The 16,580-nt window shown below is 54.8% G+C and overlaps 1 protein-coding gene across 1 annotated transcript in view; it reads left to right on the top strand.

The window, feature by feature from the left end:
* The window catches only part of WNT3A (Wnt family member 3A), a 42,048-nt gene extending 25,732 nt beyond the window's left edge, over window positions 1-16,316 (top strand). The window contains exons 3-4 of the mRNA XM_082724054.1: window positions 8,598-8,863; window positions 14,100-16,316. Coding sequence (XP_082580180.1) covers window positions 8,598-8,863; window positions 14,100-14,579 — 746 coding nt within the window. The 3' untranslated portion in view covers window positions 14,580-16,316. The remainder of the gene's footprint in view (window positions 1-8,597; window positions 8,864-14,099) is intronic.
* Window positions 16,317-16,580: the final 264 nt, after the last annotated feature.

Genomic DNA, 16,580 nt, shown 5'->3' with positions numbered 1-16,580 from the left:
AGTCTTGCCCCAAGGTCAGACTGACCAGAGGTGAGACTGAGCAGGGGGTCCCAAGGTGCCTTACAGAGGCAAGATCAGTGGAGGGACAGTCCTTTTGCAGCCACTGGTCAGCCAAGAAAAGTTCTGGTAGGCTGGACCTGCAGCTCTCAGGGGAGCTTGCCCCTTACCCAGCACGGGTCTAGATCTCTGCCTCCCACCAGCTGACTAGAGACAGGCCCCCAAGTCCTAAAGGCTGGTAACCAGAGGCCAGCCATCAGGTAGGCGCCAACAAATGGTCTGCAGACACTAGCAGGAAGGAGGCAATGACAGAGACTCCCCCAACATAGCTCCCATGTCCCACTGATATGGAGATTTCACCTCCCCATAATAATCACTCTATGTCCTTCTGATACGAGAAGTGTCAGCTCTTCTGATGCAAGAAGTGCCCTTCTGATGCGAGAGGTGTCATCTCCCCCATTTTAATCCCCTGATGTCCTTCTGATGGGAGGGGAATCAGATCCCCCATATTAGCCCCCCAGGTCCCTCTGATGGGTAAAGTGTCAGAGATTCCCCATATCAACCCCCCCTTCTCACTCTGATGGGGGATTTATGAAAGTTTTCTATTCTACGACCCTCATACACCCATCTTAAGGAGGTTGTATCAGAGATGCTTCTCCCCCTCCCCTTGTTCCCTCCTCTCTCCTGGTGGGTACCATTTGGGGGTCTCCTGGGTCTGGCCTCCATCTTGGGGGGGGTCTTCCAGTCATGGTGCCCTGGGCTATAGTAGAACCTGGAGGTTCAGCTCAGGGTTGCATCAGAATCACCTGGGGACCCCTTGGAGAAATAGGTGTCCCTCCAAGAACTGTGGCCCCAGGGCCCAGCTTCTGTATGCAGTGATACACTGCCTGGGGTGACTGCTGATGGAACAGCCCCTATCCCTCCTCTCTGCAGAGCTCTCAGAGTGGTCCACCCAGGAACTACATCTCTTTGATCAGTGGTCATATCTAAACCACAGCCCCCTTCCAGGATCTTCTGCTGCTGGAGGTCACACGTGTTTCTCAGAAAGGCCACTCCAGTACCCCCTTAGTCTCATCCTTCCCATCCAGTGTGGGACCCCACAGTCCTCCCCCAGGAGAGGAAGGGTAGGCCACCAAACATACCTGGTGGAGTCTTAGGACCCCTTGTTGGGGGTGCAGGAGCATCTCCCTGACTCTGTCTGGGCTCAGCCTTCACTACTGTGGGTCAGCTGTGGGTCAGCCACTGACCCACTCTGAGCATGCTGGTGCTAAGGGGGCCTGCAGGACCGATGACAGTGCTAGGCAGAGAGGAGTGCCCATCTTCCTGTCTGGGTCAGTTCTCTCAGCAGTGATAAAGATGCGCCAGACTCAAGGCAGGGTGACCTGTTGGTCCAGGCTGAAACAGCCTCCTGGATGACCTCCCTGCAGGACAGTCAGCTCCAGAACAGAAGCTGCAGGCTTCTGTCCACTAAGAACACAGTCAGTGCTCAATTAACAGTTGCCAATTGCCAACGTCATGGTGAAATGTGAAAGATGAACTTTCTTCAACACAAAGTACCCTGGAAATATATCTTTTTTGTGTGTTAAATGGTTTTTTTTTTCTGAAATTACGATAGTTCTTTTTATATGTCTTATTCTCCCACAAAAAAAGTAAAAGTAACAACACTTGGTGATCCTAATTCACTCCTCAAATGATCTCTGGTACTTGACAAGCTCATGAAACTCAAATCTGGAAACAGGAATTTGTTAAGATCCCTCTAATTTTCAAGTTCGGAAAGAGGCAAAATTACTGCCAAAGCCTATCTCATGGGTGACGCCTAAGGTTCCACTAGACTAGCTGGGATGGAACACTGTGGGGCTGCTCTCCCTGCCCTCTGCCAGACACCCCATTCTCGCTAGTCAGGATTCCCTCAGCTGTCCCAGACTTTACTCATCCATCCATCTACCATGTATCCACCCACCCACCCATCCATCCATCCATCCATCGTCCATCCATCCATCGTCCATCCACCATATATCCCCACCTACCCACCACCCACTCACCCATCCATCCATTGACACACTCTTCTACCCTGATCAATCCATCCATCCACCCACCCACTCACCCATCCATCCATCCATCTACATGTTCATCTATCCACCATCCATCCATCCATCCATCCACCCATCTACAGGTTCACCTATCCACCATCCATCATCTATCCATTCATCCATCCATCCATCTATCCCCCCACCCATCTATCCTGCATCTGCCCATACCCCCATCTATCCACCCATCCACACACCCATCCATTCATGTACACATTCATCTATCCACCATCCATCATCCATTGATCCATTCATCCACTCATCCATCCACTTACCCATCCATCCGTACATATATACATCTATCCACCCATCTACATGTGATCCACCATCCATCCATCCATGTATCTGCCCATCCACACATCCATCTATCTATATACCCATCCACGCCCCCACCCACCCAATCAGCCACCCAGCTAGCCAGCCAGCCACTCACCAATCCATTCATCTACCCATCCATCCATTCTGTCCTGCCCAAGTTCAGGTTGTGAAGCTTCATTGTGTATCATTATTTCCCCTACTCTATCTCTCATGAATTATAAGGCAGATGTCCTGACACAGCTCAAAACCGATAACCTGATGCACAACAGCAGAGTTCAAGTTCTGGAAGGAGGCAGTTCTTTCGCTGGAGGCAGGATTCCCCTGGTTCACTCTCCTCATTTCCACTACAGGGATTCTTTCTACTGGAGAGTGGGTCATCCAGATTCTCTGTAATTGACAGTCGGATGGGTAATTCCTTCAACTTTTGAAAACCTGAGTTGTTAGAAACTCCATCAGATAGAGCAGCAATCCATTGTCTTGCAGGTTTCTTACCTATGTTCTTGAGAATGGATATGTTACATCTTACCCACCTCATATTCCTAGATCTGAGCCTAGACTCTCAGATCCTGGATGGATGGATGGATGGATGGTGGGTGGATGGGTGGACAGATGGTTGGGTGGATAAATGGATGATGGATGGATGGATGGGTGGAAGGATGGATGGATGAATGGGTGGAAGAATGGGTAGATGGTAGGTGGATGGATGATGGGTGGATTGTGGATGGATGGATGGGTGGGTGGATGGATGATGGATGGATGGAAGGGTGCATGGATGAATGGTGGATGGATGGATAGATGGTGGGTGGATAAATGGATGGTGGATGGATGGGTGGGTGGGTGGATGGATGATGGATGGATGGTTGATGAACGGATGGATGGAAGGGTTGATGGACAGATGGATGGAAGGGTAGATGGATGGAAGGGTAGATGGATGGATGGGTGGGTGGATGGATAAATGGATGTGGATGGGTGGATGGGTGGAAGGGTGGAAGGATGGTGGATGGATAAAGGGATGGTGCATAGACAAATGAATAGATGGACAAATGAATGAATGGATGGTTTGATGGATAGATGAATGGATGGTGAGTGGATAAATGGATGGTGGATGGATGGATGGTGAATAGGTAAATGGAAGGTGGATGGACAAATTATTGGTGGATGGTTGGACAGATGGATGAATGGGTGAATGCATGGATGGGTGCGTGGGGAGATGGTGGATGGATAGATGATAAATAGATGGTAGATGGATAGATCATTGGTGGATGGTTGGATGGAAAGATAAATGGGAAGATGGTAGATGAATGGAAGAAGGGATAGATCATTGATACTTTGCAGGATCTCAATAAATAGTTGGTAATGAAACCATGTCAAGTTTCTGGCAAAGATGGCTTTCCCCAAGGAGGATGCTTGCCTCACAAAACGACTTTGTCACCCAGTTCCCTTTCTTCTTTCTTTTCCCAACCCCAACCTCAATTACAAAATTGTGACAGTCATTTTCCGTGTGTCTTCCTCTCAGAGAAAAGTGACAACCCTTGGCAGTCCTAGTTCAGTCCTCCAGTGAGCTCGGTTACTTGACCAGCCTGTGACATCCAAGTCTGGAGACAAGATCGGTCTAGTTCTGGAGTTCAGAGACCCAGGGAGACAAAGCCCATCTCACAGGTGTGAAGACATGTCCTGGAGCCAGCAGGGCAGTCCTGAGCACCTCCAAGGGCTCTGGCTGACTCTATCCCAGGCACCCATGTGCTCTCCTCCTCTCTTGACCTGCTGGAGTCCATTGCCGTGACCTCGACGGGTGTTTACAATCTCATTTCAAAGATGTGATTCCCTTCCCACAGTGTCAGGGCTCCTCTCCCACTCCCTGGCTGCCTCTGTTGTATAAATAGAAGCAGAAACCTCTGACAAAGCTGGTGTCTGTGGCTAAGAGCTTTGCTGTGACTGGGGCGGCTGCCAGGGCTCCAGACCCTGGTCTGAGTCCCCACTGTGCCCTCCCCAACCATGGCCTCAGGGGAGCCCTGTCCCACCTCCTCCAAAGCCTGAGGCTGCCCCAGCCAGTCAGATCATGACCTTCTTATCTCAGCCCCCTGTGGAAATCCCATAAAAGCTGTGGGTTCTCCACCCAAGCGCGTGCGCGCGCGCACATACACACAACCCACAAGTGTTCTGACATGCCCTGTGATTCCCGTTCATAGGAAGGCTGCCAGAGACCCCTACATCAGAAGCCCCACTACTGTGGGGTATCACCTGGACACACTGGGGGTCTTCCTTCTGCATGACCCTAGCATGTACTTCAATGTTGTATTTTGCAAGAACTGTAGACATACAGAAACATTGCAGGCACGGTGCCGAGTCCATCTCCTCTCCCACTCCCCACTCCCAGGGCTGACAAGCCCCAGATGCAGCCGCATCCATCAGAACAAAGATCTGCCAGTGTGAACTCTGGACTTTGCCCAGATTCACCCGTCTTACCACCTGTCTGGGATCCCGTCCTAGGTCCACCTGGCCCATGCCTCTCATGCCTTCGAGACTAGGAGGAGCTTGGTCAGGCTTTTTGGGTTTGCCTGATGTTTCCTGAATCTTTGGTGAGAGGGCCTCCATGGGTGTCCCTGGAGCATCTGCTCAAGGCCAGTTGGTATCTACTGCCTTCCCCCTGGGGTGTCCACAGCCCTGACCCCTCCAGCAAGGTAGGGCAGGCCAGGTGTCTGCCACACCAGGACACAGCCTTCCCAACCTGTGTGGAGGCTGCGTGCTCCATTGAAAACAGTCTGCCTTTGCCAGAACAAACTGCCGCATACTTTTTTGGCCATGGGTCCTGTGGCCTCTCCTCAGAGGGTTCTTTTCCTTTGGAGCAAGGTGAAGGCAGGCGACAAGGTGTTCTCGGCCTTTGGGACTTCGTGTGTGATGAGCCCTTTCCTCTCTGGGCAGAAGGGGAAATGGAGGCCTGAGGGGGAGGGAGGCCTGGGCAGGGTCACACAGCCAGCTGGTGACAGAGCAGGGCAGGACTAAGTTCTGCTTCCTCCAAGTTCAGGGGCCCCCCCTCCACTCCACCCCAAGCACGCCCTTCCCCTCGAATGTGTCTAGCACCCTGGCCTGTCTGCCTGAGCCTGATAAGCAGCCAAGCCCTTGTTCGGGGAAGGAGCAAGGCCCCAGGCTCACTGGCTCTCCCCTTATCTCAGAGGAGGGAAAGCGGGCAGAGGCAGAGGCAGCCTCCTCCAGTAGGAGTGCTTCTGGCCCCCTGGGCTGGGATTAGGCACTTAGGGCCTGAAGAAGGGCCATCAGGGGCCCCAGCCAGCTTGGCGCAGCCCGAGGTTTCAGGAAGAAAGGCACTGGTGTGGGTACTGGGTTCCAGCCATGCTCAGGACATGCCAGTCTGCCCCAGGAGACTGCAGGGCCCTGCACAGAGTGTAGGGGAGGCTGTAGGCCGGGACTCTAGCAGGGTGAGCAAGCAAGGAGCCAAGCCCACCTGGAGAAGAACATTCTCTTGGGAAGACAAAATAAAGGTGGGCTCTGGGGGAGGGCGGAACAGAAGGACAAGGCTTCGTGTTCAGGGCACACTGGCATTTATTCATGGAGGCCTTAGAACATGCCTGCCTGAGAACTGATGGCTTGTGTGACCGAAGCAAAGTGAGGCAAGGGCGTCCAGCGTCTGAGGGAGTGGCTGGCCTCTAAGAAAGGGGGCAGTGAAGGCTGCTGAGTGGGGAAGGGTGGAGAGCCAGCCCCATGGGCTCAGATCCTGCAGATCCTGTCCCAGCCCAGGGCCACTGGAAATGAAAGATGAACAAGACACAGTCCCCGCCTCAGGGAGCTTCCAGGCTGGGGAGGGGACAAATCGGGAGTGGACAGAGGCAAGAACTCCCCGGGCCAGGCACTGACCACACCCAGATGCCAGGGCCTGGACCCCAGCCTGAGGAGCAGACAGGGGAAATGGCAGGTGCACATGAACAGAGGAGCAGCTGCAAATTGCCTAAGGGGAGAACAGGGGCTGAGTGTGGCTGGAGGACAGGGAGCAGCTGCCAGAGCTGGGAGGGCAGCAGGTGGGACAGGCCTGTGTGCAGGTCAAGCAAGGACATAACCCCAAGAACTCAGAGGGGCCCAGGCAGGGCTAGGTGGTCATGAAGCAAAGGGCTGTGCCCTCAGCCTGTGTGTACACATACCTGTGCACGCATGTTTGAACACATGCACCTGCCTATGAGTGTGTGTGGTGTGCGTGTGTGTTGGTGTGTGCATGTGTGTTCATATATGTGCACCTGTCTGTGCATGAGTATTTGTGACTGTGTGTGTGTGCAGACACGTGGGTGGGGGAAGCTGCAGGCTAGGGCCCTGGGTTCCCTCCAGGAGCCTCTGATGGTGCAGGGACAGATGCTGAGGGCTGGACTTAGGGAAGGCCTGAGGGGAGCGGGGGTGGTGGGGGGAGGCACGGGATGGTAAATGTGTGCTTTTTGGTGACAGGTGTGTTGGTTGTTGAGTGAGTCTGAGTGTGTATATGCTACTGGCTGGAGCCCGTCTCGATACTCCCCTTCCTCTGCCTGCCTTGGCTTTGGAGCTCACAAGCTTGAGGAGGCATGGGGAAGAGCCCACAGCCACTCCTCACAGCCTCTCTTCCCTCCCCAGGAGAAAGCCCACCCACTCATCCCCGTCCCAAAAAAGAAGTTCTCAGGCAAGGATGTGGATGGGGAGGCAGCTGCACTCTGTGTCAGGAGCCACTGGGTGCCCCAGCACTGTCCCAGCTGCTGCCTAGGAGGAATCTGGGGACATGCAGGTCACCCACCCCATGCCCAGCATGGAAGGCTTGTACAGACCCACAGGTGCAGTGCACTCACAGAGTCTGAGGAGGCCTGGCTGGGGTCCAGCCTCTGCAGAGCCTCCACATGCTCTGTGCTTCCAGGCCTCCCTCAATGCCCCTCACATGCCTCTGTCCGCTCCTGGCCCACCTCACCAGTTCCTTCCCGAGCTCCAGCCCTTCTCCACTGCTCTTCTGCAAAACCACTTCCCCAGCCTCAGTTTCCCCCTGCCTCTGGGGGCCTGGGTAGCCTCCAGACCAGCCCCTGGGGTCTGCAGGAACCTGGATGTTGAGGCCTTCAGAATTTCTAGGGCTGGGCGCAGGGGGCTGGTACAGGGCACTGAGTGCTGTGGAGGCCACCGATCTGGAGCAGGTCCCAGAAGAGGTGGCCATTCCTGGAGCTGGGATGAAGAAGGGGAAGGTGTGCAGACAGAACGAGAGGCACAGTGCACAGTGTATGGGCCAGAGCTGCCACCCAAACAGGCCATTAGGCTGCCAGACGCTTTGGGCTTGGACATCTGGGTCAGATGCACTCTGCACTGCTGGGGTCCAAGGAGGAGGTTTACTGGTTGTATCTACCATGCTCTGTATTCTGTCCCTGCTGGGCCGAATTCCAGTTTCCTTTTGGCAGTGCACTACTGCTGACCCAAGACGCTCAGTTCCCGGTGCACAACGCGAGGGTCTGGTACATGTGGGCATTGCACAATGGTCACCGCTGTCTAGTTGATATCCATCCCCCCGCAGGGTTCCCGTTGCCGGTCTTGGGGTGGGAGTTCTGAAGCCCCATTCTCTCAGCAGCTTCCAAACATGTGAGACAGATGTGTTAGCAGAGGTCCCCAGAAGTCCCCCTCGATTGGGGGATTGCACATCACATCCCCAAGGCCACAGATCTCTACTCATTGACCTGCAGAGAGATATTTTGAAGCCTCCCCACTGGGGCTGTGCCATTTGCTTCCTGGGCCCCGCGAGCACCTGGGTGTCCTCCCGGGTACATACCTAGCCGCATGGCCTGGCCACAGGGGAGACGTCCATTTGTAAAAGGAGGTCACACACTGTCCAAGGCGCAGCCCCAGTCCCTTTGCCCCCAGCAGTGCTCAGGGCTCAGATCCTGCACATCCTGGCCAGCACTGGCTGGGAGCTGGCCCGCAGATGGCCGGAGTCTCAGGGAGGGCTGTCCAGCACTGCTCCTGGACTCCTGGGCTGGCTGGCCCCCGGGTACTTTCTCCTGATACTTGTCCTCCTCCACGGGTGTTCTGCACCAAGGGCAGACCTGCCTGGCCACTCGGTGACTGTGAGTTCAGGATGCACGCCCACCCCGGGGGCCCAGGCCCAGCCCAGCAAGGGGCCACAGCGCCACGGGCCAGGCTCTAGCACCCAACCCCTGCTGGGCCTGCCAACCCGGTCGCCTCTCTCCACAGCCACGCGGGAATCTGCCTTTGTGCACGCCATCGCCTCTGCCGGCGTGGCCTTCGCTGTGACGCGCTCATGCGCTGAGGGCTCGGCGGCCATCTGTGGCTGCAGCAGCCGGCACCAGGGCTTGCCGGGCGAGGGCTGGAAGTGGGGCGGCTGCAGTGAGGACATCGAATTTGGCGGCATGGTGTCTCGGGAGTTTGCCGATGCGCGGGAGAACCGGCCAGACGCCCGCTCCGCGATGAACCGTCACAACAACGAGGCCGGCCGCCAGGTACAATGGCAGCTCCTGGCGGGTTCTGGGGGTGTGTGGAGTGGGGCAGTGTCCTGGGGCTCCTGGCCTGCATGTTCTCGGGTGCAGAGGGGTCATCCGTCCAGGCCCTGTGCATCCTGCAGGGGCACAGACACAATGGGATCTGGGGATGCACCCTCTGACAACATTCCTGAGGTCCTGGGGAACCAGAAGCTCTCTGAGCTGGACATGTGCCCTGGTCCCCTGAAGGGAGGGCTGTTGGTGGTGGCCAGGCTAGGGAGCTGCTCCCCTGTGCCAGGGCTGTCTGAAATGGCCCAGTCCAGCTGCTGCACCAGGGTCGAGGGTAGTCCCACAGGGTGGCAGGGTGGTGGGCTCAAGGCCTGCCCTGCAGGAGTGCCTGCATGTCCCAGGAGAAAGACAGCGAGGTCCATACGGCACTGCTTGGGACATTGTGTGATAAGGAAGGGAACACACAAAGTGACGTGGGGACCTCAGAGGGGCCACACCCCAGGCTGGCATCTCAAGAAAAAGCCTTCTGTCGGCAGTGGTGCTGAAAACAGTGTATGCAAAGGAACACAGTTCTCTAGGTGGAGGGAAGCCAGGAGCCTTGGGGCAGCCCCAGTGCTTGCCTGTGAGTGAGGTCATCTGGTAGAACAGCAAGAGGAGAGCAGAGGAAGAAGAAACATGGGGCCCAGCAGGAAGGATGGCATCTGAAGGTCACGGGGAGCCAATGGAGCCCTGAGCACTTGGTGGAGCCCAGAGAGCCCGAGCAGATTCAGCAGTACAATGAGGGGCTGGCCTTAGAACCCAGGACTGCAGGGGACTGCGATGTTTGACTGCCAGCAACAAAAGATGAGGTGACTGACTCATCTTTCCGTCAGAAACAGGACAAATACAGGACGCAATGTGGGATGTGTCCTGTTAAAAGCATGGGCTGCCTGTCACCTGACTTATCCCGAGGAAGACAGTGCAGTGCTGACAAGAAATAGGGTCTTCAGTGAAGGGTGCTGGCCCATTGGATCACCATATGTAGGAAGGAAAAAAAAAAAAAAACCTTAACCCCTACCTCACACCATATATAAGGTCAATTATGAACCCAGGTGGCAAAGGTAAAGCCAACAAAGAAACATGGTAGGAAGAAAGCATAGGGGAACATTTCTGTGAACTTGGAGTAGGCAACGGTTTTCCAAACAGGACCAAAAATCTCTCACAATGAAAGAAACATGTAGCAATAATGTGGACCACATGAAAGTAAAGAACTTGGGTTCATAAAAGGACGGGTATAAGGGTGTCAGAGGCTGAACAGGGGACTCCACGCAGCTGGAAGAGAACACGATGGGAGTTTCTGGGGAGCAGGTGTTCAATGGCTGGCAACTGGTGAACTTTTGTCCAGTTTTGCATTTACAGCATATATACTAACCCTAACCCTAACCCCCCCCAGAGCCAACAGCCCCACCAAGAGTGCTATCTCTAGGAAACCATGCCTCAGTTTAGGCTGGGACCCTGAGGAGTAAAGGAAAACCAGAAGGAGACCAGCCCTTGCTCACATGTGCAGGCTCAAAAAATCTCAGTATCTGAGAGCAGATTATGGTGTACCCAAATTGCTGGGTTTTCCACACACCTGGAAAAGGCAGGCAAATCCTCTTTGGAGGAGGATTGCCTTTTTCAAGTCAAAAAAATGTTTCTACGACTAATTTCTTAAACACAGCATTCAGCACATAATCAAGAAGGATAGCCTGTCACGTGAGCTACTGATACAATGAGTGATCATTGGCAAAATCCACAGGGACAAGTCCACAGGGACTCCAGATACTGGAATTAGGAGATGCAGATGGTAAACAAAGAAATATGCTTCCTTAAGTTTACAAAGCCAAACTGCAAGTCTGAATGTCTCAGCAGGGAACCAGAAACTATAAGTCATAGAATGTACTTGGGAAGGAATCACATGGCCATTGTAGGACTGAAGGGTCTATGAGGAATCCCAAAACAGAAGCATCCCTCTGCACCCCTGAAACTCAACTAAAATGACAGCAAATGAATATTACAACACATAAGAACAAAATCACACCTGACAATGGAAACCAGGGGCTAACGTGGCAGCAAAAGTTTTCAGACTAATAAACTAATCCATGAATACTTGGGTCTTAGGAGAAAGTAGAATCTTAAACCAGTAGAGGAGAACTCTGAGAACCAACCCAGGATTTACTAGTATCAGGTATCTTGAAAATTAGAGATCAATAATGGGGCTAAACATGGGAAGATGGGCTGATAATCCACTTTAAAAGCAGTTTATAACCCACCAGATCTTCTGTCCAACTCCTTGCAACCAGGAAAAGTCCCTACCCTTTACCATGGTGGAAGTCTGGAGGTCTGTTCTCCAGGAAGGGCAAATCACAGTGTGTCTGGACCGAGGGACACCAAGGACAGCCTGGGGAAGGTAAGGTTTCCTGAGAGAAAGTTGTCTCCATCTACACACATCTTTCTCTTCCTAGTCTCTGTATCCCACAGTGAATCTTGATGACCCTCTCCCCTGGGGATTGAATCAACCCAAGAAGAGACTCAAATGAACTGACCTGGGGTTCCCCCATGAAGTAAAGTGGCCAGGTCACTCTACAATGAGGGCCTATGCTGATAAGCCCCCACCAAGCACATGAGCCCCCAACAGGATGTGTAGTGTTCTCCTTTTAAATATGAGCAGCCAGCCAAGGGTCCCAGGACATCTGAGGAAAGCCACTCACAACCACAAAAGTGAAGACCAAAACAAATGAAAACAGAACTTGTGAGAAAGAGACACTGTAAGGAGAGATGAAAACTTCAAATACTGCCACTACTCCAGGTGCCTGGCTGGTTCAGCTGTACAGTGTGTGACTCAGGGTCATTAGTTTGAGCTTTGCACTGGGCACAGAGATTACTTAAATGTTTTTTAAATGATTGAAAAAAGGGAAAGAAAATAAAAACTGCCACTATCCCCAGAGAGATAAAATACTCTTTCCATAAAAATGAAATAGGGTGTTAAATTAAAAGAAAATGTTATTAAGAGAAAAAGAAAGCTGCTGTATATAAAAGTAGAATAGCAGAAACCAAACTTCCCACACAAAGGTTGGCAGATACTTGAGACACGCGTCCATGGAACAGAAGGAAAAAGACAAAGAGATGGAAAATAGGAAAAGAATGGAAAACAAGGAGGATCTGTCCAAGAGAGACAATGATGAACATGAAGAAGAGAATGTTGGCAAAGAAGGCAGGAACATTCCCAGGACTGAGAATCACAAGTTTCAGACCAAACAGACCCAGTAAGTGACCCTGGCACGTGAGAGAAGAGACCCATATCAAGACCTATCACACCTTGAAATTCACAGGGAAGCCCTCTATGCTGCGGGTTTCATGGAAAGGATCAGGAATCAAAGTGGCATTCAAGCTCCCAAGAATAGCAATGGAGGCTGGAAGAAAGATGGAGCCATGCTTCCAGAGTCCTAAAGAAAATAAGATTCTCAGCCAAGAATTCTATACCCAGCTCAACCATCTTGTCCACTTTTTACATAGAAAAGATGTGTTTTCAGGCATGCACATTTCACAAAATCTACCAGATAGCCTCTGAAAAAGATGTCTTGAAGAAGCTGAAATCACAGTATATGCCACATGTTTGAACATCTCAAAGAGGATATTCAGATGATTTAGGGAGGGTTTGAGTCTGAATCTGTAATAAGTATGTAAAAAACAGCAACAATAAAATTCTGTAGAAAAAGAAAGGAATCCTACCCTGTCGTGGGGTTTGGCTGGGTATGACTTTAACACAGTCCCAATACCGCCAGTCCTGGATATCACTCTAGCTGGATTATGCTTCCACTTTAGGGTGGAGGGGGCTGGGCAGTTGTATGCTGAAGCGGTGGGGTGATGGTGAGGAGCTGACTTCCCACCCTCCATGGTGAGAGGGGACACATTGCTGGAGCCCCCAATGCTCAAGAAGCAGCCAGACAAACATTCCATTGGACATGCAAGAGGCACGGTGTTGCCTTGGCTGGTCAGGAAGGTGCTGTGCACAAGTGGGTGTGGGAGCGAGTCTCAGAGACTCTTGGACTCCTCAAGGTATAAGCATATGTAATTTTGATAAAAGTCGACCTGAAGACACCGAAGAGGTCTGTACTCTGGAGAAGAGAAGAAGAGAAGAACATAGATATGAGATGGAAATGAACTGGGGGAAGGGATGCCAGATAGTACTGACGCCCAGAAAGGGCCAGTATGAGAGGGACACGTAAAAGAAACAGGAGAGAGGCAGGGTTTGGATGTAGAGCCCACTGTACACCAGCCAACAGGAGTATAATGGGACTCACGCACTTGGCTGTACACTTCCCTGTAGCCACAATGAAGGAGGAAACGGGTGGTATTAGCTTTAACATTAAATTTTATCAAGGTGGATCTACCAACCAACATGGTATCATTGCAGTAGTGATCACCATCACTATTGAACTGGTGAAGGAAGTAGTTTACATCCTCTTGCCTGAGGATCTCCAGGGCTCATGGGTGGCAGGCATCCACCACAGTGGTCCAAGCAATGGTGGACAGGTAGGTTTGAGTTACACGCCCCTTCTCCCCCAACTCCACCCCTTCCCTCCAATAGAAAAGGGAAAAAATGTATCCCTCAGCTGTTGGCCCTCAGGGCCCCAGAGTCCCCCCACCTCGTCCCTCCACACTACCTCCCTCCTCTTGGAATTCCCGTCCAGCCCCATAAACCCAACTTCCCAGACCCTGAATGTGGGCTGCTCAAGCCACTCCCATTAGTCATGCTCAGGTACTGGTCAGCCCCTGGCCTTGCCACCAGGTACATGTCCTCTGGGCTGTGGTGTCAGGCTCTCCCAGTCAGCATTAATGTCCACCCTCCTGCATGCCCAGACCAGACCATCAGTTACTGTCACTGTCCCTTCCTTCCTTCACGCAGTCGTACAGGCTGCCTGTATAGACCCAGCCAGGAGACAGGGGAGGCTCCCAGGCCCTGCCCTCCGGGGATCTGGGGTCAGCCAGGGTGCGAACCCACAAGAGCACCTGCACCACAGAGAAGAGGCGGCACCGGGAACCCGCGGAGAAGGGCCTTTATGGAGGAGACAGGTTGCCTTGGGCTTGCCAGGAGCACATGGGGTGGGGGCTGGGACGGTGCAGGCAGGGAGCGCACCCCTGGGGAGCAGGCCCCTGCACGGATGGTGAGAGCCAGAGAGGGGGGTGCGTGAGGCCCGCCCTGACGCCCCCCGGCACGCTCCTGCAGGCCATCGCCAGCCACATGCATCTCAAGTGCAAGTGCCACGGGCTGTCGGGCAGCTGTGAGGTGAAGACCTGCTGGTGGTCGCAGCCCGACTTCCGTGCCATCGGCGACTTCCTCAAGGACAAGTACGACAGCGCCTCAGAGATGGTTGTGGAGAAGCACCGCGAGTCGCGCGGCTGGGTGGAAACCCTGCGGCCGCGCTACACCTACTTCAAGGTGCCCACGGAGCGCGATCTGGTGTACTACGAGGCCTCGCCCAACTTCTGCGAGCCCAACCCCGAGACCGGCTCGTTTGGCACGCGCGACCGCACGTGCAACGTGAGCTCGCATGGCATCGATGGCTGCGACCTGCTGTGCTGCGGCCGAGGCCACAACGCGCGCACCGAACGGCGCCGCGAGAAGTGCCACTGCGTCTTCCACTGGTGCTGCTACGTGAGCTGCCAGGAGTGCGCGCGCGTCTACGACGTGCACACATGCAAGTAGTGCGCCTTGCGCGGGGCTGTCCCGATGGCGGCGGGGGGCGCAGCTGGAGTCCTGGGCGGGGACGGGGCTCCTCCCGGGATGTGGGCGGGGTCTCTAGCTAGGGTCCTGGACGGGTTAGAGGCTCCTACGGGACAGGGATAGGGGTCCCCAGCTGGGGTCCTGGACAGGGGCAGGGCTCCTCCCAGGACGGGAGCGAGTCCCCAGCTGGGGTCCTGGACGGGGTAGGGTCTCCTCCCGGGACAGGGGCGGGAATCCTCCCTGGACGGGGGCGGGGGTCCTCCAGACACGGGCGGGGCCCCCAAGTGGGGCACCCGGATGGGGGCGGGGTCCGCCCTGACAGCGCTGATTTCTTCCTTGATGGGGCGGGGCTCCTCTCTGGGGGCGGGCCTCCGGGTGGGGTTCCTGGATAGGGGTGGGCTCCTCCCTAGTAGGGCGGGGGTGGCGGGAGGAGTAACTGTTTGGGGACCATGTCCTTAGACTGGTTCTGGTTTCTTCCTTGAATGGGGCGGGGCTTCTCCCTGGGGGCGGGGTTCCAGGACTGGGACTCCTGTAAGGGAGGAGAGTCCCCTGTGGTAGGGCCCTGGGGTTCTACACTGATGCGGGGCTTCTGGATGGGGGGGCGGGGTTCCGTGGGTGGGGCTTCCGCGTGGGGAGGGGTCATCTCTGGGGGCGGAGTGCCCAGCGGCCGTCCTCCTCCCCACCAGCACACCTGTGAGATTTCAAGCCACTTGGCCTGCGCGGAGCAGAGACCCGGCAGGCTGGCCTATCTCCTCCCAGCCCTTCTTCTCCAAGTCGGGTGCTCCGGGACAGTTAAGGGGTCTGGAGGCCTTGTGGCACCCTCCGTCAGCCGGGCATCTGCCGGAGCCCCAACCAGAAGCCCAACCAGACAGCCGTCACCCCGCCCAGCCCCAGGAACCTGGACGGGATTGAACCAGTCCTGCCTGGGGAAAGCACGTGGGGCCTAGCCGCAGATGGGCCTGGACCCAGAGGCCTGGCCCTGCCCCTGCTGCTGTGTGCCCTGGCCTCGGACCCCTGGGCCCTCTTCCTGTGGCGCAGCACCCCCCAGGCCCCACCCTTGGCTTGACCAGCCCAGATCTCTACTTTGCCTCTGATGGAAAGTCTCACCGCCTGGCCTGCCCTTCCCCTGCCTCAGAGGCTCACTTCGATTTGGGTTGGGTTGTTGGGGACGGTTGGGAGGGTGAGTCCACACCCATGCTGCAGGCGAAGGCCCCTCAGTCCCCAGAGGGGTGGTCACCATCCCACCCCCTATGGCCAGGACTGACCCCCCCCAGGCCTGCTGCTGTGGCTGTGGTGTCCAGGAGCCTCTGGCTGGTGGCTCCTCTCTTTCTGACTCATCCACCCTGCCTGGGAACAGGAGGTGGAGGGACCTCCTCCGGGGGGCTGCCAGGCAGAGACCTGTGCTCCCCCAGCCTCTGCCACTGTGAAATGTCTCCCAGCCCCGGCTGGAGGGCCCTCGCCCAGGCAGGGGGAGCAAACGGTGCGGCACCATAACCTGCACACCTCTGGGGACACCACCTCCCTCGGCCTGGAATTCTGCATTTGTGATTTTAATGTTATTTCCAATGCTGCTACAGCCACCATACACTGGAGCAAGACAAACAGCTGTGTTGTTGTTGTTTTCCTTTTCTTTCTATGAAAGAAATCATTGCAGTCATAGCTTGTGAGTTACAAACAATTGGGGAGAAAGTAAAAAACAAACAAAGAAGAAACTATGAAATGAGACTGGATTGTACTGGATTTTTGGCAGGGGGTTGGTGAGGTGCAGGGGCTGGATGGGTGGTGGCCCTCTGGGAGGGGAGATGTCCATGGGCCAAGATGGGAGGACCCCCGGGGCCTCTGCTATGGCCCGCAGAGGCCAGAAGTCCAGGGGAAGGGGGAGGGTCACCAGGGAAAGAGATGGGGTCCCCCTTGTGGTCCTGCCCAGGGTTTTCCAAGAGCCTGGCCTGGCTGGGAGGTAAGACACAGCCCCTCAACCCAGGG

The sequence above is a fragment of the Mustela nivalis genome (genome assembly GCF_964662115.1).
Source record: "Mustela nivalis genome assembly, chromosome: 3".
Classification (NCBI taxonomy): domain Eukaryota; kingdom Metazoa; phylum Chordata; class Mammalia; order Carnivora; family Mustelidae; genus Mustela; species Mustela nivalis.
This window is presented reverse-complemented; position numbering and strand designations above follow the sequence as displayed.